Raw genomic sequence first — 25093 nt, forward strand, 5'->3', positions numbered from 1 at the left:
AGCTAACGTAATGAGGACTAGAAACACGCCCACGTGTTTGTGCTACTTTATCATAATGACATACATGTAATCACAAGTGTGCGTCACCGTACACAAAACATAATAAAATAAGTTATCAGATGTTAAACAATGTAAAAACATAAACACGAGCGGAGTCGTTTCCAACTGACGGGGAAAAACAGACAGAAGTCAGATGAATGTTGTTTATTTAAGGCTGTCACTGTAACGCTAGTGAGAAAAGTAACGTTCTGCTACACGCGAGTTATAAATTTCTCCAAAATAAAAAACAAAAAAGTATTTGGGAGCTTTAAATTTAGTGAAATGTACCAGTAAGTATTACAATTAGTTTGGGAACAATGTTGAACCATCACTCAGGAATCCTTCCAGGTTTACACTAAACATGTGGTCCCTCACTTATTGGGTTTTTTTTTTTTTTTTTTAACTACTTTTACTCAAACATGGTTTATTATCAATGTACATGTGGATTTTGTCACAAAAGTCTAGTCATCACAAAAAGCTTTGGGTAATTGATTTACATCACAGTGTGATCTGTCATGTTGTATGATGACAAAATAGCCTACCAACGAAATGATGAACACTGATGCAGGCATACACACGCACGCATACACACATATTCTTGCAAAAGCATCCACACAGGTTTATTGTTCCTCCTTTTCTATGTTCAAGTCTCTTGATTATGTCTGTCCTCAGTTAAAGGCAGCCAGTCAGTAGTGAGGGCCACCTGGCTGTGAGGCTGTGGGTCTTGTAGAAGTGGGAGTTCACTGAGGTTTCAGTCATCCGGGTTGTCCAACACACTCTTGCTGAGAGCTAGATCCCAGTAGTGTTCTGTGCCGTGTTTCTTGAAGTGTTCTCGGGCCATGTTCTCTGTAGGGCACTGCTTGAACTTCATCTCCCCAAAACTGCGCTCTTTAGCTGTGCCCTGGAGAAGCAAGAGGAATCATTAGACTTGAATGAGACCACACAAAATCAATTCAATATATTTGAAATAAGACAGGATGTGTGAACACACATTCCAAATTAACCAGCACTTGTTGTTCCTCTTTGTGTCATCATCACCATCTGGATCTAATTGAGAATTAAGAGTTTAGTATCATTAAAATATAGCACAAAGAAATGACACAAAAGATTTAAAAGTCAAGCAACTTTTACCATCTCTTTTACTGTTGTGTTCCTCCCATTTGATTCTATGCAACATCAGCTTCCTGAACTTCTTCTGGGATTTGGGGCCTGAAAGTGGGAGAAATTTAGATGGTAAGTATGACTTTGATTGTCCCAATGCTGTAATTTGTCATGGGCTAGCAGAGGAAATAAAACCACTGACTTAACACTCAAAAGCTAATGGAGCACAAGAAGCTAAAACCTTGTTGAACTGACTATCACTGTAGATGAGATGGAATAACATTACAGCTTTAAGTCATGATAACAAATCAGAGGGAACTCAATACAAAACAAATTTGGGATGATAAACCAAACAGCAGACAACAGTTTCTAACATTTGGGGGATTAAGTATAGTATCAAATTTGGGAAAAAGTTATGCCAAATGTATATTACACAAGACAAAATGAATGGTGAAAAAGATCCACCTCATGATTGAAAGACACAAAATGATGTATAAAGTTGATTATCAGAATCTTACTTAAATCACCGCACCACAGACATTTTACCCAAGCAATTTACAGTTTATTAAAAGCATGAGCTATGATCTTTGAAAGAGACAAATCCATTCAACTCAGCCCTTACCTCCCTCCACCACAACAAGGTTGACATCTCTGTGCAGAACTACTGTGCCTGTCAGGTACAGCTGGTTGGCATTGGCCTCCACTTTAAACTTCTTAGCAGGATTATGCAGGTTACGGATCCTGTACAGGGAAGGTAAGGTGCTTAAATTAGATACACTTCTACATTGCAACAGACTGCACTATATATTTGAACTACAGTATGTGCTCAGATGATCACTTAATCAGTCCTTCTGCACTATTAACACCATTTACACTATTACCACCATTCATTGTTTATTTGTATATTCTGTGTATGTACGTTGAGAGCAACGTAAACACCGGAGTCAAATTCCTTGTACACGTACGCATACATGGTCAATAAAGCTGATTGTGATTCTAACTGCACACCTGTACACTGCAATGTGAACACCATCACTGAGGTCTTCTTTTAACTTCTTGACCTTCTTCTCCTTCCTCTGCTCCGATGTGAGCTTGCGGGCTGCATTGGCTTCCTCATGGGCCCTGCAAAGACGGGAACACAATTAGAAAAAAACTTAAAGAAATAATGAGTTATCGCACAAAGTTAAATGGAAATTTCTAAATGAGGAGAGTGTAGCAGTGCGTCGGTTAACTGCGTTACTAACTTCTGTCTCTTGGCCATCTGTGCTCTGACGTGGGCCTCCACCTTCGTGGGGTCCTGAACGGCCTCCGTCCCGAGCACTCTCATCAGGTTGGAGATGCGTACTTAAAAAAGAAAGCAATCATCAGTTATATGTTTCATCTTTATTGTAGTAGTTTTTAATACTAGTATAGTGTGTGTGTGTGTGTGTGTGTGTGTGTGTGTGTGTGTGTTGTCATAATACATTAAAAATGCCAAATTAATCTAACACTGACAGCTTGTTTTAACACGAGCCCTTCCATGCGTGTGTGTGTGTGTGTGTGTGTGTGTGTGTGTGTGTGTGTGTGTGCGTGCGTGCGTGCGTGCGCGCGCACGTACCTTTGGGTTCTGGTGGAGGCATCAGTCCCAGACGAACCTTCTCTTGAACTTCTTTCTGTCCCTCCCTACGTGTCTGTCTTCTTAGTTTCTTCTGTTCTTTCTTTGTCAGGTAAACGCCCAGCGTTACAGGCTTATCTGTGTCAACTGAGAAAACAAAATAGTTATAAAAAGTGTAACAATTCCAGCAAATGATGGTAGTGTTGAAATAATTTCAATTAAGACAGTTTATAAGTTGTATAATGGATGGTAGACACAGCAAAAAAGTGAAATTGTTTTCCGAAGACTTCATTTGAAATGTTTATATAATTACCGTTACTACTTAATACTAATAAACTCATCAGGTTCATGTTAATTTCAATGCCAATTGGTATCTCTCTGTGAGTGCACTTCTACCTCATGACAGAAATGTTCACTTTTTTAACAAACATACGTTGGGAGCACCTTTATCAGTGTGCAGATGTTTTACCTTCCAGACACTTACCTGGAGGGCTGATTTGGGCGGGATGTTCTACCAGATTGGTCACACCAAAGAGCTCCAACTCTTCAAATGTTGTGTCGGGTGATCTTCATTAGATAAGAGGGAAAAGCATGCCAGTTAACAACAGTAAGTTGATTGTACAGACTGCATTACTATTTATTATGCAGCTCTGCCATGGCAGTGAGAATGAAACAAAGGGCAGTTTTAACATTTAATCTAACATAAATCTAGATGTTTCTGGGTTAGATGTACTTTCTTACATGACCATGTTGTAGGGCAGGATGTAGGAGTCCCACCACTCAAGTTTGGGCACCTCGTTATCTCCAATCTCTTTCTTAGGGGCAATCAGTGCCAGCTTGGTGGAAGCCTGGATTCCTGTCTTCTTTGCTGCCTGGGCAATCTCATTCTGCAACCTTTCCAACTGGGCCTGATTGAATACAAGATCAATGAAGGAGGGACAAAACAACATTATTATTTTATCTTATGTCTATTTCAAATAATCAGAATGAGACAACTGCTGACATGTGAAAGTTTTGGAGCTGAATCCAACCTTAGTTCTTATTCTCTGAGCAATCTTCTCAAAGCGCCCCTGGTCGTGGAACTTGAAGCCCCTACGAAGGCGCTGAGCCGGCGTAATAGACACACGCTGGTCGAAGTAGGATGTGGACTCCAAGTCCTCCCCAGGCTTCTCCTTCAGCTGCTGACGGAACTGCTCCCTCTTTACCGCTCGAATGTTAGCTACACGTATGGTAGAAAAGGAATTGAGGAAAACCAAGGTAAAAAAATAAGACCGTGTGTGTGTGTGTGTGTGTGTGTGTGTGTGTGTGTGTGTGTGTGTGTGTGTGTGTGTGTGTGTAGGTATTGGACCACTGTACACATACCTTTCAGTGTTGGCATGCGGTGTGTGAGTTCCACCTCTTTGCCGCTAGCATCCACTGTTCTTCCCTTGTCATCCAAAATAAGAGGGGTTGGCTTGTTTATCTCCTTGATTTCAACTTTCCTATAAGAGGGACACAGAGAAAAAAGTATTTTCACACTGAAATATCAACAACTACACATCCCCCTGACCCTGTGTTTTAAAACCCTTACTACTGTGATATTACTCACGGTGGGGCAATTCCCATAGCGTGTAGATTAGCTAGAGCCACTAGGTTGTGGGGCCCGGTGTTCCCCAGGGCTCCGAGGATACCAGGTTTCATGGCTAACTGGGACTGGATGCGGGCCTGTAGCTCAGCGGCTTTGCGGGCCTTCTCGATCGCATCGTTCATAAAGCTGGCAGCCTGGGACGGGGCGATGGACGAGGCACCACCTGGAGCTGTAGCAGCGGATGTGCCAAGAAGCCGTGAGACTGGAGGGGCTTCCAGCTGGGACTGTGGTGAGGGAAGTGGAAACCACTAAAGTTAGTAAGAAATAATTTGGCGTCGTACTGAATGCATGATACTGAAAGAATTTCGTTACTGGTGCAGCAGGGACTGAAGAGGAAAAGCTCAGTTGTTTCTTCCTCTCTTCTATCTGTTTTGTGGCTGCTTCCATCATCTGTTTTATCTAATAATGCAGAGAAAAGGTTAGTTAATGCATCATAAAAAAACATATTTAGGTACAATCTTTAACAGACAAAATCTCATCATTATAATCTCATACCTGCATTTTGGTAAGCATGCCAGGGCTCTCAGCTGGAGGTCCGGGTATGACCTCGGGCTCCTCTACCTCCTCGAAGCGAGGGACCCGCTTCCTCTTTGGTGCCGTCATATCTCCCACCTCTGGAGTTTCTCGCACTACACCGATTTCAGCCTCATCACCAAATACATCCTGAGACCAACCAGCCACAACAGAAACACCAATATCACATGTCACCCTTAAGCCAAGCATGAGTGTTTAGACATAGTCCAATAATTTGATTAGACATATAATTATCTCATATCATTTTCTGCTCCTGTCAATAATAAATACAGTGAGTTTACTAGTTTTTTTAAAAAGTAATCACACAGAGCATGTGTACAGACAATGTCTGATTTCCTGACTCACTTTTGTAAAACTGCATGTAAATGTGGTCACTGAGATTAGTTTATGGTCTTATTATTTAGGGTACTTATAAGAATACTTGAATACTACTTGTTGAAGTTCGAGAGTGTCTGCTTACCTTGAGGTCTCTCTTGCGGTGCTTTTCTCCTGCTCCTTTGTTGCCTCGTGAACTGCGACTTTCCTCCAAAGCTTCGAAAAGACACTCCACGAAACCTCCAGCAGAGTCATCAAGGAAGGGACGTAGCTGGTCTGAAGGGGATATGAGTGATAAATAATTTGCACAAATCCAGTAATTTTCAACGAAAGAGCGTGACAGTTGAGTCAAGAAGGATGTGCAGTTCACTACAGCCAATCATCCTCCTCGTGCTGAAAAAAAAGGATATCTGGACCTTTTTTGATGCTTAATCTTGACTAAATCTTTGCGTATCTGGATCAAACACAGCAGGTCTCAAATCATTATTAGTTACCCGCGGTCTTCCTTTTGTCCAGTCCTTTTCCAACACAGTGCAAAGCAGCAGTAACCACTGTGGGCTCTGAGAAACCCAGGACCTTCTTCACAGTCCGCTCCACCCACGGCCTCATCTCCTCCACCTCCCGTTTAGGAAGAGACATCTTCCAATCCTGCAAAACATCACAAAATGCATCATCATTTAATATAGGTTGAAGAACCAGATCATCGAGTATGTGTCTCTTTAGGACATCTGTGTCAAACTGATGTGACCATCCCAAACAGGGCTAATGTTGTTAGTATAGCATTTTATTTAAGACGATATCACATTGAATACATATGTGACACACAAGAAACAACATCATCAATACAAAGCCAAGTGGGTACAGGCAAATGTAAACAAAGCTTTCATTCGAAAATCACATCACCAATTTCAGCCAAAAGGCGCAAAAGTTGCATATAATAGCGCCGCATTTATAGCTTTAAAGATCTTAGACTATTTCATGGCATCGTAACATGAGCACAAACCCCTCCGCTATCTCCACTCATACGTAGCGTTACATACACAAATTGTCATATTATTTTGCTGTTTCTCAAACAATCCAATTCACACCATCACAAAATTAGCGGTTGATTGCCAGTAGTTAGCTACAAAGCTAGACTTGCTAACCAGGAGCAACACACAAGCAAAAAAATCAATTTACGTTATATCCGCCAAAACTGCCCGGCTAACGTTACCCTGCTAGTTAACGTTAGCACACTGCTGCCTGTGAGCTAACAACATCAGCAAATATCCGCTCAATTTAACTTACAAACCTTTAAAATATGCCGTTGTCCTTTATCAGACGTACGATGTATACGTCAAACAAAACGGACCACGTTCAAAACGCGTAAATCACTCAAACGTGCTAAGTTTTCTGTAAAACTTTCTGTTTGGTCGTGCCGTTCACGCGACGTTTCTGGTCCAGGACCCGGAAGAGGAAATGGACGGTGCTGCTTCTTCTTCGTGATCATTTGCGCGCAGTCGTTTTCAGCCATATGTTCGTTGTTTCTACCTAGCGGCACACGAAGGGAAGTGTCCCATGTGTTCTCCGAGGTAATGGTGACACTTGTTTCTTTGAAACTTGTGACGAAGAGTCAGGTTTATAGTGAAGACTAGTCTAAGACTAATAAAAAGACTAATCTTTTTTTTAAAGTTTGATGGAAATAACACAAAAAGGCTGTACAAGAGTATGTTAAACAGTGGTATTGTTAAACATTATGACAGAACTGGGTAAAACGGTTGGTTTTTTATGTTCTACATAAAAACCAACAAGAGACACAAAACGTTACTTTAATCAAATTTCCCAACTCTTAACGTAGGCTCACTATATTCATGTGTTACATTAGTTTCCTCTGAGGTGTTTAGTACCTATATCAATTTAAGATAGCATAAAATGAAAGAGTACAATGACCTCAGAATTGTATTTAATCACTGTAACTTTGGCTATTTAGTAGCTGCAGGTGATAAGTGCAACTACACTGTAACCGCTCAACAACAAATATGTAAAGAAAGAAAGGTTGTCACACACACTGTTCAAGGTGAAGAGTGAATGTCACTGCTCAAGGTTAAAACCATCAGATTAAGCACAATAGCCCTTAAAAGATAGGACAAACGTTCACGTTCATGTTTGTATTCATACTGTAACTTATATTTTTAGTATTGTTTAAGGATTTATATTAAGAGGCAATTTGTACAAGTTACTTGGTGAATTTGGCAACGTTTGTCTAAAGCAACAGCGGGCTTTATGGATGTCCATGCATCGTATTATCAATTTGTGTATTTCTAACGGTTATTACTTGTTCTTTAACTATTGCAGCAGCTTTGGTTCATTTACTAACGTGCTGAATTTAGTGGAGCCAGCCAAAGTTGGTCATGTTAGATGACCACATTTAGATAAAGAGTCAATGTAGACCGATAGCTATTATTTGTTCTAACTATCGATGACGTCTAATTATCATGCCTCTTCTGTAAAAGTTGTCAGAAAAATAAAAGATGTTTGGTCTTTCTCACAAAGTTTATATTAAACACATTAAATAGCGTATTAACCAGATAATGAACGGATAAACTGAATCAAACTGTCCACAAAGTAGGTTTGATTATCTTTACATTTCCAATTGTCCACCCTTAGGTTATGACCCAAGACTTGATGGTAAAAGTCCAACCTATCAATAAACTCCTTTTATCAATACCCAGTCTAGTGAAACATTGCCCAGCGATTGCCTAACTAACCACAGACTAGTCATAAAAACCCTCCCCTAAAAACATTATCAGGTGATCTGTGTTTCCTTCCTCTGTAGGCCCACCCCCAAATTCTTTCTCTATCTTTGCATGATGTGGGTCGACTGAGTGCAGTGGCAGTAGTGTGAGTATGAATGCAGTCGAGAGCCTTTGGCTACACCAGTCTGCTGATCCACCCCACCACTCCCTCTACAACAATCCACGTCCTTGCTTACACTCACTAGTTGCATGTGTGTACTCAGGGTACACCATATAGATACACAGCATATTATAGTTTGCCAGACATGTTCTTTCTGCAGTCATAACAGTCATCAAAATGTCAGCCATTCATTATAGCTACATTCAATTACTCCTTCTGAACAGCCCACACTCATCATCAAGCCCGTCACATGCTGTTTCGTAAAGGAGACATCCCCCAAAATCTACCTTCACTCTCTCACCCACTTGCTCACTGCTTACATTCATGCTTACATGAATACTCTAGCCAGATTTATGTGAATAACCAGATTGATTTTTTTTTTTTGCATTCCTCCAATTTGGTATCCGGAAGGATATTTGATACTTCTTTTTGATGCTGAAATATGATTTTTCCCACCACTTCAAGCCTCTTTGTGTGAAAAAACCCAACTTTGGACCCAGTGCACTCTGTGACCTTTCAGGTGTATTTGCAGAATGAAAACACCCTCATGAAAATAGACTACGGCTGTAAAAGAGAATGAGGCTTTTGTCTTGTTGATTAATCTGTTAATATTCTTAGGTGACTTCTAAGCTGAAACAATTTTGTTTGTAACTTTAAAATAACTTTGTTGGCAAAAATGGAAAAAAATCGTTCCAACTTTGTAAAATGTGAATATGTGCTGCTTTTGTTTGTCTTCTCTGTAAACTGAATATCTTTAGTTTCGTAACTGTTGGTTGGACAAAACGTACCACACAGTTAATTAATTAGTCTAGAAATTTATTGGTAGATTATTTAATAAAAAAGCAATCATTCAGCAATAATGTCTTCAGATCAATGTTTATGTTGTATCAGCAGTCCAAGAATCAGGAAACATGCAATTTACAATGACATATAATGGAGCAATCCCACAATGCCTCACATTGAAATCAGAAAATGTTTGGTATTTTTGCTGAATAAGTGGTTTCAACATTTAGCAAAATTGCTGGCAGTAATTTTCTGTTGATCAACATTGATTTAGTCATTTCAGCACTTTAGGAGACAGTAATTGCAAGATTAATATATAAAGCTGGTCTGTAATTCTCGTAAAACAACCTGGTTAAATATTTAAATGCCATTTACATTTGGGAGTAATGCCTTATTCTGTTTGTAATCAAAAACAATAGCGGGCCAGTCAATGCAGTCAACACACTCGCTCACATTCGCCCACCCGGCTCCCTCCGCCATCACCGTCACCACAACCACCCGTGGTCAACCTGAATTCCTCGTTGGCACCTCACGTGCTGTCTGCCCCTCTCTCTCCAGCCAACTCTATCATGTAATGACACCTCAGCACATAATATGACAATACCACAGATATTTCTATACAAGTACACACACAAAACAAAGCACACACACACACACACGTGCGCACACTCTTGCACCACTTGTCTGTGTAGCTAAAACAAGTGTAATACAGCATCATGGGGGCGTATGGTGAGAGCTGTACGAATTAATCTATTAAATCACTGGCAGGCATTTAGTCTGCACTTTTTCCAAGTTCAATATCGGCAAAGCACTAATTGTTGAGTCTCACATAAGTGTTTCCTTTCATTGGCTGAACAATTTCCTCCTCAACATCCTTAATTACGATGTGATGTCAGATGTATTAATGTTCATTATTGCCACGACGCAATGAATATTACATAACTGCATCATTTATCACCTCATTTAAGATATTCCCTATGTTCCTTTACACAGTTTTTTTTTATTCATCAAGTGTGTAGTTATGGTACATTTCATCATGCTGACCCAGTTTTATTTCATTGTATTTGACAGGGGCTGTAAATCATCTTAGAATATATAATCTCAGGGGACTCTGCTGTCTTTACTTCACACACATGGACTGCTGGGACCTCAGTGTGTGTGTGTGTGTGTGTGTATGTGTGTGTGTGTGTGTATGTGTGTGTGTGTATGTGTGTGTGCGTGTGTCAGAGTGAGCACAAGTGCTTGCACTGAAGCCCAAGTCGTCTAAGAGTGTAAGCTTTAACCTCTCATTTTTGTTTGATTCATAACCCCCCTTTGTTTGCCAAGCCTGCCTTCTTTGCGCACCTTTCTCTTTCCTGTCAGTATACTCTAGCTGGTGTTTCCCTTTCACTCACTGTACTTGAATAATTGAGCAGTCATGTAGGATGGCGTCATCACCAGCAGGCTCCTATAGAACACATTCAGGCCAAAGAAACTGATGAGGATGTTATTTGCCAGTAGCTCGGCCGTGCCCCAAACTATCACACACAATGTCGTGGGATCCACGTGCGTCCTTGAAAATGTAGTCAATCGAATCCCTTGTCTTTACCGTGTCCCCTGTTGGTGGCACCACAGTGATGGGGACCACAGATGGTGGGCAGAGCAGCATCTCACCACACACATCAAGGCCCGTTCTTTGCTGTGGCAGATGTGACTTCTAAGTATCTCAGATTTCCCTCCACTGGCCACTGTGCAATTTTAATAACTATCAAGGCTGTTTTGGGACTAGTTTGCTCTAAAACCCTCCCTGAGGGCTTTGGGTGAGTAAAAAGCAAGAGTGTGAGCATGCTCCCACCTGGTCTTTGCGTTTGCGTGTGCACGAATGTGTGTAGCTGTAAAGTCACAGTGTGACTTCACCTCACGTGAGTTTTACTGGAGTGCAGCGAGTGTATTGTGGGGGAGGGGAGTTGAGAAGAAGTGAATGAGAGCCTTATTGTGTCATTCCCTTCATCCTGCACGTAGCACACCCAGCAGAAAACTGGACTGACACCCTTAAATCATTAACTTGTTAAAACCAATAACAAGACGTGAAACCAGAGTTAAAAACCTACACACAGGGGATGAAGGGGCCAGTAAGTTCATTCTGTGCAATCCTATTGATGCACGCACACACGGTCAGTTAATCCAACGCAAGCTGGTTAAATACTCAGAGAAGTGAAAAAAACTGAGCACATTTATGATGCAATAACAATCACTGACTCATTCAACCTGCTGCTGACTATGTGGTGTAATGCTGCAACAAATACAGATCGATTACTTGGCTGTAATATAGTGAGAATTTAACTTTTTATCTAAACAATTGTAGGAAGCAAAAACTGAAAAACAAATAAAATCAAAACAAATGGGTGCAGCAACTGAAAAAAATAAATACATATTGAAAACAAGTGGGGAAAAACAACAAATGTCCTTCATGCTCCCCAAAAACTGAGTGAGGTCATGTCTCCTCCCTGTGCCCTCCACACATCCTCTTCCCGTCCTTTTCATATTGCCCCTCGTTTACATTCTCCAGAGGAAGGGGGGGGGGGGGGGAGATGGAGGGCAAGGGCTTCTCTGCTAAAAACTGCATAGATACAAGGGGGGGCCGAGAGGGAGGGAGGCAGAGGGGAGGAGGGAGGGAGGGCGGTCTCTGTTGTTGTAACGTAGCACACAGTCAGTGTGTCAGAGACAGGCCCATCACAAAATCAGCCAGTCAGTGTGTCAGAGCGTGCGGTGGGGAGTGGCACACGCGTGTGTGTTTACGACTCTGTGTGTGTGTGTGTGTGTGTGTGTGTGTGTGTGTGTGTGTGTGTGTGTGTGTGTGGCATGGCAGATTTCATGTCTGAGCAGGGAGAACTCAAACCACACCCTCTCAAAATGTGCCAATGTCGTGCCCATGTGCTCGTGTGTCCATGGATGTGATGCTGGAGTGGAGAGAAAATGGTGAATGTTTCAGCATTTGTAATTCGGAATCTGAGTTAAATTATATTTCATATTTGATTAAATATATGAAATCAGAGCTAAAACTAACAATTGTTTAAACAATCAAGCTATCTGCCTATTATTTTTTTGATTCAATGATTAATTATTTAGTCTATGAAATGTCAGATATAGTGAATATTTTCCATCCATCCAGTCCAAATTGTTTTGTTTTGAAAAACCTCACATTGGCAATACTTGAGTTTTTTCCTTAAAAAACTATGCAATTACTTGATTATCAAAATAGTTGCAGATTATTATTTTATCACTAATCAGCTTTGTGTCCACAGCTTTGGTGATTTTCACAATGCCTTTTAGTATGTGTAAAAGAAATCTGCTATTTTACCTTACATTACCAGTACCTACTGTGTGTTTAAGTTTTCAGCAATTTGAGTTTTTTTGTCGATCATGTTTAAGATGTATAAAAATGACCTGTTGTGTTTTGTATACAAACACATTCTCGGCAACACAGATGTTTTATGGCCTGTAACAGGATCACAGGGCGCTGTGGTGAGGTTAACTTTTGACTCTACCCCTTTGTTGTTGTTTTTTAGAGGAACTAAAATCACCACACCTGGGATCAGACTTCAGCCTGTTTGGCTTTTCTGTTACAGACCCAGCCCTGCAGGGCTCTTCTCTACCACCTATAGGAGGTATTTACTCATCGTGATCTCATGAAATAAACAAAACACATGTAAGCTACGATTCGCTCCGTAGAGGCAGCTGGTTGGAGGATCAGCCGGCCCCCCCACTACTGCCAGTCAGATTACTGAGACTGTAGTCTCACACCCTGACGCCCCCCCCCACCCAACCCCAACCTTCAAAATGTAAAGTCTGTAAATCTGCACCCCACTGAGTCACACATCTGTTTAATGAGAGCTGCTATCCAAAACAAGCATCTCACTCGCATCACTGCATATTACATGAAGGGGAAAAAAATAATCAAATGTTTGTACACAAATAAATGTATAAAAGTTTACCAAACAAGCACAACAACACGGACATTTCAGCTTTCGAAAATGTGTCATTTATTAAAACTTTTCTCATTATTGAAAAAGTAGCTGGAAGAGTAATATCATGTAAAGATGAGCTGAGAGAGAGAGAGAGAGAGAGAGAGAGAGAGAGAGAGAGAGAGAGAGAGAGAGAGAGAGTTTAGTTTCGATAGAAAAGATACTAACAGGATTGAGGGAGATGAAGGAGAGAGAGGGCAAGGGCAGATGAATGCAGCAGAGGTGGGGGAGGGGAGGCGGGGGAGGGAACTACAGTCAGCTTTTACAGTTGAAGCAGCTAAAATAAACAAGAAGTAGTATTCCGGACCCATCAGCAGTGGTCGTTGCAGTAGAAAACATACATGTAAATAGGACATCAACAATGTAAAAGAAGTGCAATTGGTTTCTCTGTCATTCCACAACCATATAAAAACAGGAGTGGAGTGGAGGACACCCCCAGCCCCTGATCGAGAGTCAGCATCTGGCCCGTCGTACCGTCGTGTTTGTAGATGGGACGGGCTGAGACGGTCTGACTCTGGGTCTGTGACTGAGGGCTGTTACTCTCCTTACTCCACAAACATAGGCAGTAAAATGGAGGCTGCCAGTGACTCTGTGTTCAAATGTGGTGTTCACTTTTTTTGGAGGAGACAGGTACGTAGATATCCCCCCTCCCCTCTCCATTTATGTAAATAGTGTATGAACCAATCATACCAATTTAAAAAATATTTTAGTCTAAATATTTACAATACTTTTGCAATAGTCACATCGCTAAAACCCCTCCTACATTTAGAAGAATATTGTGAGAGCAGATTTCTCCTCTCAAACATGTAAATTAGAACTGGATTCAAAATAACAATAGCAGCAGTAGAGGGTGGTGCAAATAAAAGGTTTCCTCCCTTACAATTATATTTTCTGGTTTTCAAGTTTTCAAGGGCACCAGCTTCACATGCGGTCCAGTCTGTTCCTCTATTGATCAGGAAGAAAAAAAGCTCCAAAAGGGAGGCTACACTTTAGTACTACGTGACAAATAGTAGCCACTGCTGTGTGTGTGTGTGTGTGTGTGTGTGTTGAGGTTGGACATGTAGTCAGTTTCTGTATCTGTAGATGTGTGAATACTAGAGCTGGACGCCAGGGTTTATAAGCAGTAGATAAGATTGTTGGTTTGGATGCTGCGTGTACTAAACTTCAGAAGCAAAATGAAAATGACTACATCTAGGCTTTCATAATTGAATGTGTACTGGTTTTGTGAAACTCAAGCAAACAATCAAAAAGCAGTATGAATGCACTGAAAGCACCAAATGTTTTTCTGAACACATCCTATTTGGTAAAAAAAGGCACAGTAGTCCAATAGTCCAATCATAACATTTCACTTCCTTCGTTTTTACCCCCTCATGATAGCAATAAAAACCACAAACAGCATCTTCCAAATCCCCTCAAAACAAGTGTCGGCCAAACTATGCAAGCGCACAGCAGGCAATAATCAGCTGCTCAATAAATAAATAAACAATAAATAAATGCAGTGTCCGATCAACACATGAATAAATTAACTGTGGGACTCAAGAGTCATATGTCTTTGAGTGATCCGTGTTTTTTCTCTCTCTTCTGGTTGGTCTTTTCAAAGTCTTTCTTGGATTTTTATGACACTGATTTCTGGTGAGTTTAGAAACATCTGATCCTCAGCATGACAAGAAAAAAAAAAAAGTTTCCCTCCGATTGCTGTGATGACACACCTCTCACTGCCAATCGCCCAAAACAGTTGTTGGATTACATTCGTGAGTTGATCATTGTTTTCCACAGTCTCAGATGACTCTAACACACCACACGTACAGTATAACGCTGCATTCTGTACACTGCGTTTCTCACATTTCTAGCTACAAGACTCTCGATGACTTCAGTGTCACGCTTCCTCTTCAAGCCAGATGCCTCGATTCTATCTACAAGTGAAGGTAACATCAAAAAGATTAAGCTCGCCCCGTGTTACTCACTCCGGATTGAAGTTACCTCATGAAAATAAACCTCGGAAGCTTTCATTCTGAATGTTAGCTTTTCTAAATTTGGATTGAGTGTGTCCCTCAAGTGAGATGTCTGTAGAAACAGTTGTCTCTGAATACAGTGATTGCTTTCATGCTGAGGAGAAACTATTATTTGCTCCTTGTAGTTCTTCAAAATCTCTCCTATGATCATTTCATTAAAAAAAAGCCTCTCAGCTTTAAGTGTCCTTTCCTATCCCCTCAACCACAACTGCTTTTGTGCAGGTTTAGATTATTATGCAATTGTGATTGTGACTCTATTGGTTTCGGTTCATTTAAACACAGTATGCCCTGACGTTCGGAATATTGGTTGCAATTGTGGCTCTGATGAGGGGTTTTGTATGATCCATACTTATTTATCACCTACAATTCTTTCCTTCCTTTAATGCATTTATAATCACGGGCATTCAGCCTCTCATCTTCTTTCTCACACAGCAGCTTAAAAATAAAGAAAAGCAAAGGCTGCCGGCTCTCTGCTTGTTCAATGCATCAGGTCTACGGGGGGGTGGGGCACACCACAGGCAAAGGCGCAGGCGGGACAAGAGGAGCTTGATTTTGACCCGGACACGACTCACTCTCACTCTGTTCTCCAGTGATAGGCTGGCTTTGGCACTGGATTGGCTTCTTCAGATTTTTGGGGTGCTTGTATTGTGTGGTAGAAGAGATGGAGCTGTTTTGTGTCTCTGGACTGCCCTTCCTTCTGAGCGGGAGGACCGGAGAGACGGGCTGCTTTTCATTGTTACCGGCCACCGTTGTGCTCTCATGTGAAGGGCAGGCCTTTCGTGGGGACAGGATGGGGGCGACATGAACCCACGTCAAGCTCGGCTCAGAGCTTTGACCCGCTTTGTATTTTGATTGCTTGCCGAGTTCCTCGTCGTCACTGTCTTTTCCCTTTGTGTCCTCATTTAGCTGGTCGTCGCCGGCCCCATCCGCTGAATTTTGGTTTGCATCGGACGCCAACGATGGAGACGGAGTGCCGTCCCTTTCATCACAATCCGTCTTCGCTCTCTTCTCTTCTGCGCCAATACGAGGGCACTTGAGAAGCACGGGGGAAGGCGTGGGAGAGTCCGCACCGGTCCAGCTGAGTCTGCGCTTCTGAAAAATGAGCAGGAGATCAGTTTGCAAGTGAATATAGAATTCAATTTGTGGAGATGTTGAGTGTGTGCGTGCACAAGTAGGCTCTTGCACACAGGAATGCGTGTGTGCTCTCACCTTGACGGGAATGTGTAACTGATCCCTGTGCTTGTGAGGCGGTGTGGAGCGAGGCGCGTCATGGAGGGAAGTAGCGGGGGATGCAGCGACGCTGGAGGCTGCAGAGACAACCTCAGGGTGGATCTGAGGAAACCAAAGCTTCAGCATCGCCTCCACCTGGAGTAGAGTGTTCAGGTACTTCTCCCTACAAAACATAAAAAAAGACAACATCCATGTTAATTGAGGAGAAGTTGATAATGGTATTGTTTATTGTGACGTTTATGGTCCTGCATATAGATCTAGATAAAGTTTGGTGTTTGTCTGCATTGCCGGTAAATTCTGTAACTTTACCTTCCAAAGTACTGTTCAATAAAACATAGACCAGGAGATGAGGCATGAAATGGAAGACTACTTCACTGATCCTTTCTTGTTATAACTTAAATGTAATCATTTATATGCTAAAACCTGACTAAGATGTAGTCAAGTGATGCAGAGGCAAGACAAGAAAGAGTAACAGTCAGAAACACTGAGGGTGGATGTTGGGACAGTGTGGACGACATCTTACCCGCTGTTGGGTCTCTGCAAAACACCCACAATCCTCTGGATTCGATCCATGGCGACACTCTGCTGGAAACTACTCAAACCTGTCGCAATCAAATACATAATCCCCAGTCAGCATTTGCACAGCAAGACCTGCTCCATAGTTACGGGAAAAAAAAAAAAAGATGCATGCACGTGTAGACATGCACGGACTCTCTTTCCTCTCTGACACACACACACACACACACACACACACACACACACACTGACACACGTGCACACAGCACTTTCACTTGTGATATCAGCGAACTCTCGTGAGCTGACGAGTCAGCCACAAGACTGTCGCTTCACACACACGCTGCACTTTGGACTACATCAATAGGCTGCATCAATACAGACTGCTGCACAAAAGGAACACTCTCTATTGAAATGGACTGAGGCCACACAGCTCATATAAAACCATGTTCAGCATCTACAACTTCTGCTGCCAGTCTGCAAGCAGGCTCAACTGTAAGCAGCGATGTAAAGAGTGCTTACCTCGATCGAATCGGCCCCTCTTCAGTCCACTCAGCAGCTCCAGCATGGGCCTGACAAAACCCTGGAGCTCAGCGCACTGACAGAGGAAGAGGAAGATAGATTACTACAGAGTTTGGGTTAGGCCTTGCTGTCTGAATCAGTCTGCTGGGCTTCCCTCTTGCTCCTCATCAGTCCCCTTACCTTTTGAGCAAACAGCAGGTCTCCCTGTGATTTGGTGATCTGGCTCGTAGGATCTGTCTTGTCCAAACTGACGTGAGCTGCCTTGCTGCCGCTCTTCGACCTGTATGACTCCTCTTCGTCTTTATCGGTGAAGTCATCGCACGTCCACTGGGACCCGGGGCTCTCCGACCCTCGGCCTCCGCTGGCCGCAGCCCTGACCGCCCCGCCGATGATGCCAGAGGAAGAGCCGTCCGTCAGGAAGACGTCCGCGTCGTCCTCTGCCTGCTCCGAGTCACTGAACAAGAGGCTGTCACTCGAGCTCAGGGAATCAAAGGAGGGCTGGGAGGAAGTGCTGCCCTGGGACTGCATTGCTGTTGGGGCAGAAGCAGAGGGTTGGAGTTATTTTAACAGTCAACTCAGCTTATAAAGAAACAAACTTGGCTAAACACTACAAATCAGCAGGGTGTTACTAGAATGAGAGACAGGGTAAATGACAGGCAGACAAGAAGTGAAGACCTGGGAAAACAAAATAATAGCGAAGTACTGCTTTCCATTTGGCAATACTCTATTTTTCCCTATCTTGCACCCAAAAATAATAACCCCAATTGCTCAAAATGGTGGATATACCAGTGCCCTAGTTTAACATGTTGCAGAGTGGGACTGGGGGTAGGCAGTGGGCACACAATGGTAGTGCATGTCTGGCTCCCATTGAGGAGATCGGAGACTGGAAAGGAGAGTAAACTGTGAGGGGGATGGGAGCTTGTAGAGTAGTGAAATCAGAATAGCCTCTCTCTCTCTCTCTCTCTCTCTCTCTCTCTCTCTCTCTCTCTCTCTCTCTCTCTCTCTCTCTCTCTCTCTCTAGCCCCTCCTCTCTGTCTCGAGCTTGCTCTCCATCCCCCCTTGGATTCTCACACACACACACACACACACACACACACACACACACACACACACACACACACACACACAAACCTCTTCCTCTAAGGCTGTATTTCTGTATGCCTCTCATCGCTCCCTGCTCTCCCTTCAGCTCATCCTGTTTCGTTATGCACACACGCCTGGTTCTCCTCTTCCTTTCGTCTTCCACAGACCAAACCCTCCTCCTCTTCCTCTACTTACTCACATTTTACACTCTATCTCTGGCCATGTGCCTCTCTCTTTCATCCATCTTTCCCTTTTTCTTCTCGCTCTCTATGTAATCTGTGAGTGCCTGCTGCTCTTTGATCCCACCGATACAGAGGGTGAAATTAGAGGGGTCACATGAATACACTGGTACACACCAATACAGCTTTTATCAATAGGAGAAATAAAGTCTAAAATCACTCTCAGACAAAGGAGACAGTTTTTTTTGCAGTGTGGCCACACTGACGAAAAAGGGCAAGAACTACTCATTGAGTCAAAAAAAAAATGTCTCAATTATCAGGAATAAAGAACAGTCTCAACAAGCCTGACCTGCTTTAGATGTTGTTAGTGTCTGGTGGCTGCATCCTCCTTAAAACCTGTTTACATGCATCTGCACGAGTAAACTGCAAGAATGTGGTGCTTATTCCTATTTTTCCACGCCCTGTGTGCTCTAGTTCATAGCCTGTGGTGGATGGGGTGGGGGTGGAGGTAGAGTGGGTGTGATGGGGTGGGGGTGGTGATGGTGCATTTGTCGGCACGGTCTGCACAGGTATGCATGGACCATGAGGCTGCGTCTCAGGTGTTGGCTGCCTGTCTGTGTGTGTCTTCGCGGCACGATGCCAATAAACAGGAGCTCACACACCGCATGTTCTTTCACAAAATGTTCCGTACATTTCTAACAAAGACGTAATACTATTTAAAACATCAGAATAAAACCCGAATGACATGGCATCAAAGTAAATAACAAATATAGACCGAAACATGTTTTTATCAATGTAATGTTCTGCCCCGTGATCATTACATGTAATTATATATTTACAAAAATAGACGGAACAAAGGCACGTGGGAATAAAATAAACAAAAAGCTTTTGGCTATTATTAACAAATATTACCGGGAGGACATACAGGATACAGCAAGACAGGAAATTCCTCTAGGCTAGCCGACCAACTTCGTGAAACGTTAACGTTAGCCATAAAAGAAAAACAAAAAAAAAGATGTTAGAGTAAATATGCTCACCTTTAGTAATGTGGGATAAAACAGCAGCTGCCAGAAACAATCGTTAACGGCTCTATCTTCTACTTTGATACGACAGATCCGTCAATACACACGTAGCTGGAGCAGCATCGGGGCGTCCAGCCTCAGCTCTTTCTCTCTCTCTCTCTCTCCCACTCTCTCTCCCACTCTCTCTCTCTCTCTCTCGCTCTCTCTCTCTCTCACACACACAAACACACCGCCCGGCCGCCAGTTCATCGGTTTGTGTATTTGCTCGCTCTTTCTCTCGGCAGTTTACGAGCGTTAACATGTGCGCGGATCCACGTGCCCACGTTTTGCGCGCATTCTATTGGCTGCCGGCCCGGCAGTGTCTTAGGCTATTGGCCGACCCGTCCAGCCAGTGATCGCTCTGCTCGCCGCTGATTGGACAGCGACCCGGGCACTCACGGTCCTGCCCACTCATGTGTCGCCCGTGCGCATGGTTTCGGGGGCAGGCCTGCTCTACTACAATCAAGCGGGGTGTAAACACGAGCACGCACCACGGCGTCGGCACGAGAGATGCTCAATGTGTTCTGTTCATCAATATTGCATTGAACGTGCACAATATGTATCACCCCGCATCCTCACAAATCACTACCAAAACGTTAAAAGACTGAACGCGCCAGAAAATAGGAAACATTAGGCAACCCAGTTCAGGAACATACTGATAGTTAATTGAATAAATGCATGCAGATCTAACAAACACCAGCAAAGTCCTTCAGTCTCATCGCTGGTGAGACTGAAGGACCTATAATCAGTCATTCAAATCTTATCTCATCTGTACTGTTCTTACTGAAAAACAGACTTAACAATGACCTCTGTGCCGAGAGTCCGGCCTCACCACACATTGACATCATATGGGATTATAGTGAAATAGAGCACTCTTACATTAATCACAGTGTATAGACTCAGTCTCCAATAAACATCCATAATCCCCTATTTGATTCAATGACACAGTTCAACTTTCATATTTGAGTAATGCTAATACACATCTCAATGGTTCCCTCCGCCTTTACTCAGTCCTGCAAATAAAGCTATTCAAGAGGTAAGATAAGATAAAATAAGATAGATGAATTAAGATAGATAAAATAACATAATCTTTTATACCACAGGGGAGAAATTTGCAGGATTACAGCAGCATTGTGGATAGTGCAAACAGTCAAGGAAGAGGCAAAAGTAGGAAAACAAGATCAAAACAAGTATAATAAATACATACTCACACAGTAAAGGTATAATATAAGTTGGGTCAGTCATCAACTACCTATAAAATGGGAATTTTTCCAGAGCAGGCCAGTCACATGGCTGGTGATAGGTCGACCTATTATTACAACATAATTCTTTCACCCTATCTGAGATATCTTGGCTAATATAGCTGACACTCAAAATGTGTTATTGTCACATTTTTGTATATTTATTTGTATTAACAGATGTGAATTTTCTGTATTTTCTTCAGTTGTCTCATATGTTAAACTGACTTAAAGGCATTGCGACACAAACATCACTAAATGTTTCTCTTACAACAAGTGATGTCATTGTACAGGTTGCACAACTGGAAAAGTGGCAAAAGACAAAATTCTATTTTGTGTCACCGTGGCTCTATTGTTAAAGTAAGATCACTAATACATGAAAATGTATAGTGACAGAGATATGACCATAATGCAGCAAGTCCGTTGACAGGTCCATGATTTATGGCCACGTAGCAGCTTATCCTTCCACTTAAGGTTACTACAGAGTGAACTCAGCGACCCTCACTTAAAACATGCAGTGCAGTATACCACCGCCATATATGAACAGACCAAAGACACACAAAACACTTGCTGTCCCACACTCATATTGGTATTTTCGCTCCTCATAAGACCTTAATTGTAGTTCAGTTATTATGCTGGCTTTTACTGGTATTTTTAGATGTGAAATGCCGGGTTAGAGCATGAGGAGTGGTGGATGCCTCTAAGCGCCTTGCATGTTAGAGTCAGGGATGAAGGGGCTTCCCATCCCCCACTATACATACAACATACACATGAACCCACTGAACCCTCCCCTCAACACACACACACACACACACACGCACACACAGCAAGCTGTGTCCTTGTTTGAGTGACATTGCCTGTCTTTGAGTCTTGTAAATATGTACCATCAATTAGTCACCTCAACATCAGGTGACCACACCAGCCCCTCTTTTTGTCAAAACACAATAAAGGTTAACCTTTGGTAATAGTAAACCAAGGGAGAGGTTCCTGTTTTTCTATACGTTACTGGGACTAAGTCGATAGAAAAAGCTCACCAACCCCCACAGCATTCCTCTGCAGCACGTGAACTCACCGAACCTACTCTGAGTTCATGGGGGTTGAAAACCACCCCCGTCATTTCCATCCTTCCATCTCCTTTCCATACCATCCCCCACCTGGTTTCTGTGTTTTGTTTCTCCATCCCCTTCTCATTATCAGCCCCTTCTATTGACATGGTTGAGAATTCAGTAAGAGCGAACACGTGAAGCCTAAGCCCATGGATGGTGCTTTTGTCACTGAAGTGGGTCAAAGAGCAATGTGTCAAGCTGGTCACCAATATGGAAAACACAGCCTGTTTCAGTTAAGTTGCTCAAGATGGAGATGTTTGTACATCTGGAATAAAAACAGATATGTTACAGATTAAGTTACAATACAGTTTAAAATGATTTGTAGATTCACTGCTGAGGCCGTGTCCTTACGTGACATGTAGGGCGTGTAAATGATCCTATGGTTTTTGTCAGGACAAGACTGACAGAAGTGGATTGAATTTGGGTGTATAGATTAATGATCTATAACTTAACCCAGGAGTCGTTTGTCTTGAGGTCTTGCTTAATGGCAGTGAAAGCACACAGGAGTTCCTGTAAGGCCAAACGCGCAAGCAGGTGTGGTCAGAGCAAGACACCACAACAGAAATGTGATCTGCCCCTGGGAAGAGGCCCAAAGAGAGACTAAATAGTAAACTATCCACCCACTCTGGTTGCAGAGGCCGAGCAACATATCATGTTTCAACAGGGAAACAGTGACACATTACTGCCGTGTCCTCTCTGCACTGCATTTGTCCGTCTGACTTCTCCTTCTTCACCGTCTAAATTACAGGAATTTTATAATTACTGACATACTGTTGAAGTTGAACAACTTTCACTAATAAACAAGATTAACAACATATTCCATATCTACTGTTTATATGTATGGTTGTATATCCCTCAGTGTCTGGAAAGTAGCCTACAGTTCATATTTACTGCTGTGACAAGCAGGAACAGTATAGCCTGCTATTAAATGATTGTTTTTCAAATGTAAAGCACTAGACTATTTATGTTTATCATCGACTACATATAATGTTATGTTTGTAATAGGCTGTAATTTGCCCATAAATCACGACAAACATTAACGTCTATTTAAAACCGGTCACATTCCTTCTTCTGCCAGAGCTGCAGTCTTTTCCGCCCGCTCACATTTGCGGATCCGGGGCATGTGTTCATCAGTATAAACAGAGGGACCTTCACATGTCGGAGAGACGCTCCGCAGCTAGATTTGTGAATGAAATCAGATGACACCCCCCAATGTGGAGACGCGGCCAATCGTGTATATCAGCATTCTCTAACCACGCCCTTCAATGGAACGCTGAGCGACCAATGGGAGGCCGGCAAAGGTTATCGCTGTTGCATAATTTGGCTGAAGCGCTTCACGTTGTGTGGAGAAATGGAGCGGAGAGAGAGACAGAGGAGATGGAGAATAAATAAAACTGTGGATTTATAGCGCCAGAGATTTGAGATCATGCGAGAAATACTAGTCACCACAAGAATAAAAGAATACAAGAGTCTGACAATGACTAATAAGACTCGTTTAGGCTAATCAATAGATATTTAATAGGCCTACTAAATTCAGCAGACTAGGCCACTAAATATAATTTAGACAATAAAATAAAGACATTTAAATACGTCATAGTCCACCCATCCATCTTCTAGAGTTACCATGCTCAATGCAGTAAGTGATGCAACCTTTTGCAGTTTTCTGTTAATGTTCTAAATGTATCCTTGACTCCTGAATGTGATGTAATCCAGATCAGAAGACTCTCGGCCAGATTTCTTTTGAGATTTTAAAGGGAGAATTCACCTTAAAAACACAATTTGAATCAGAACCAGTTTTAGTAGGGTTTCATAATATGGGGTTCACCCTGGAATTTTGGTGCATAACAAAACAATGGGTTGTAACATAGCTTTACAATGAAACAATGTAAATTCAGTTTTAGGGTGGATTGCCTGCATAAAGAAACATATCACGTGGAGAGGGCTCCCCCTCGTGTTCAAACCTGAACAAGTCGTCCGTTAAAGTCCCTGCACAGTATTTTCAGTTTATGTTACCTTTTTAATAAAGACATACTGTAAATCTGAAACATAGCTTTTTGAAACAGAACTCACTGCCAGTATTTGTTCGGACTACATAAACTACATAAAACATTTAACTACACAGAATGTTGCAAGTTTATGCAATCCCAACAGAGAATTGAAGATGAAAAAAACAGTCCTTTTTTCACAGCAGACATTTTGATTTGTCATAGTGCGAAAAGCACAGATGTTACTTCTATCATTAATAATGTTCCAGTGAGCCGTGAGGCAGCATGTATGATACCAGCGCCCTAAAGCTGAAGCAGCTGAATAGAGTTCAGCCATTGTTCATTTTATTATTTACATTTGTGCTTTTATTGCTGTGAAAAAGACATTTAGACACACCATGTCAAACCAAAATTAAAACCAAAAACCTAAATGGTGTATACACCATTTGATTCTGAAAGATTTAATTTGCTATCCATATATTACATTACAAATTATTCTTATACCATATGCCAAGGGGCGGCAACATTTTTGATATGAAGTGCCATTTTTAAATGTTCTTGTTAGTCAGCTAACAACATTGAGGTTAGCATTAAAGTTACTGTGAGGAACTTTTGACTGGTTATGAGTCTGAAATACTGATGCCTCTATATGAACTACATAAGAAAACAAGCAGGTTAGGGCCCGAGCACAGACGACGTCATAATATTAAGACTGTAACAATTATTTCCACTATCATTATTGTTTTCTTTAATAAACAATTGATTGTTCAGTGTATGAAATAAAAAAAAGGTAAAAAAATAAAAAATTCCCATCATTATTCCCTGAAGCCCAAGATCACATTTTCCATTTTTTAATCAGACCAACGGTCAGATATTGAGTTTACTAACCCAGAAAAAACTGAGAAATTAAATTTTTGCTTAAAAAACAATAATCGCAGTTGTTGCTGATTCATTTCCTATCAATCAACTAATCAATTTTTCATTTCAGCACTATGGTTGGTTTGTGGGTGCCTGGAGAAATAATGAAACAGCCATGTAAGAATAAGAAAAATAAAGATGACCAAAGATGAACACAAAAGTCAGCGTGTGCACAGACGTATAAAGGATCCTTTATACATCTGTGCACACGCTGACTTTTCTTCAGTGACGTAGAAACTATAAAACAGATGGAGACGGATCAGATCGATCAGTACGATCAGAAACATTCTGCACTCGGTTGAAGCTGCAGTAGCATCCCACCGTGGGAAAAAGTGAGGTTTATTCTCAGATTCC

The 25093-nt window shown here is 42.0% G+C and overlaps 2 protein-coding genes across 3 annotated transcripts in view; both read right to left on the reverse strand.

Moving 5' to 3' along the window:
* Window positions 1-189: 189 nt before the first annotated feature.
* On the reverse strand, window positions 190-6653 carry prpf3 (PRP3 pre-mRNA processing factor 3 homolog (yeast)). Its single transcript, XM_068736182.1, has 17 exons — window positions 6502-6653; window positions 5705-5858; window positions 5356-5486; window positions 4857-5024; window positions 4674-4760; window positions 4323-4585; window positions 4097-4215; window positions 3766-3953; window positions 3476-3642; window positions 3219-3301; window positions 2738-2881; window positions 2385-2484; window positions 2149-2262; window positions 1763-1881; window positions 1171-1248; window positions 1031-1086; window positions 190-940 (listed from the first exon to the last, which is right to left on the reverse strand). Exons 2-17 carry the CDS (start codon window positions 5847-5849, stop codon window positions 791-793), a joined length of 2112 nt encoding a protein of 703 aa, XP_068592283.1. The 5' UTR covers window positions 5850-5858; window positions 6502-6653; the 3' UTR covers window positions 190-790.
* Window positions 6654-12902: 6249 nt separating this feature from the next.
* The window catches only part of LOC137891481 (uncharacterized), a 38457-nt gene continuing 26266 nt past the window's right edge, over window positions 12903-25093 (reverse strand). Inside the window, exons 1-6 of one of the 2 annotated variants that reach the window (XM_068736099.1) lie at window positions 19469-19729; window positions 17350-17699; window positions 17170-17245; window positions 16658-16736; window positions 16114-16297; window positions 12903-15996 (exon numbers count right to left, since the gene is read on the reverse strand). In XM_068736099.1, the coding sequence (XP_068592200.1) occupies window positions 15397-15996; window positions 16114-16297; window positions 16658-16736; window positions 17170-17245; window positions 17350-17697 (1287 nt within the window). In that variant the 5' untranslated portion in view covers window positions 17698-17699; window positions 19469-19729 and the 3' untranslated portion in view covers window positions 12903-15396. Of the gene's footprint in view, window positions 15997-16113; window positions 16298-16657; window positions 16737-17169; window positions 17246-17349; window positions 17700-19468; window positions 19730-25093 lie in introns of those variants that run through there. The other variant, XM_068736098.1, reaches the window with a different exon arrangement.

This window comes from Cebidichthys violaceus, unplaced genomic scaffold (genome assembly GCF_023349555.1).
Source record: "Cebidichthys violaceus isolate CVI_PGR_0920_01 unplaced genomic scaffold, fCebVio1.0.p SCAF_7, whole genome shotgun sequence".
In the NCBI taxonomy this organism is placed as follows: domain Eukaryota; kingdom Metazoa; phylum Chordata; class Actinopteri; order Perciformes; family Stichaeidae; genus Cebidichthys; species Cebidichthys violaceus.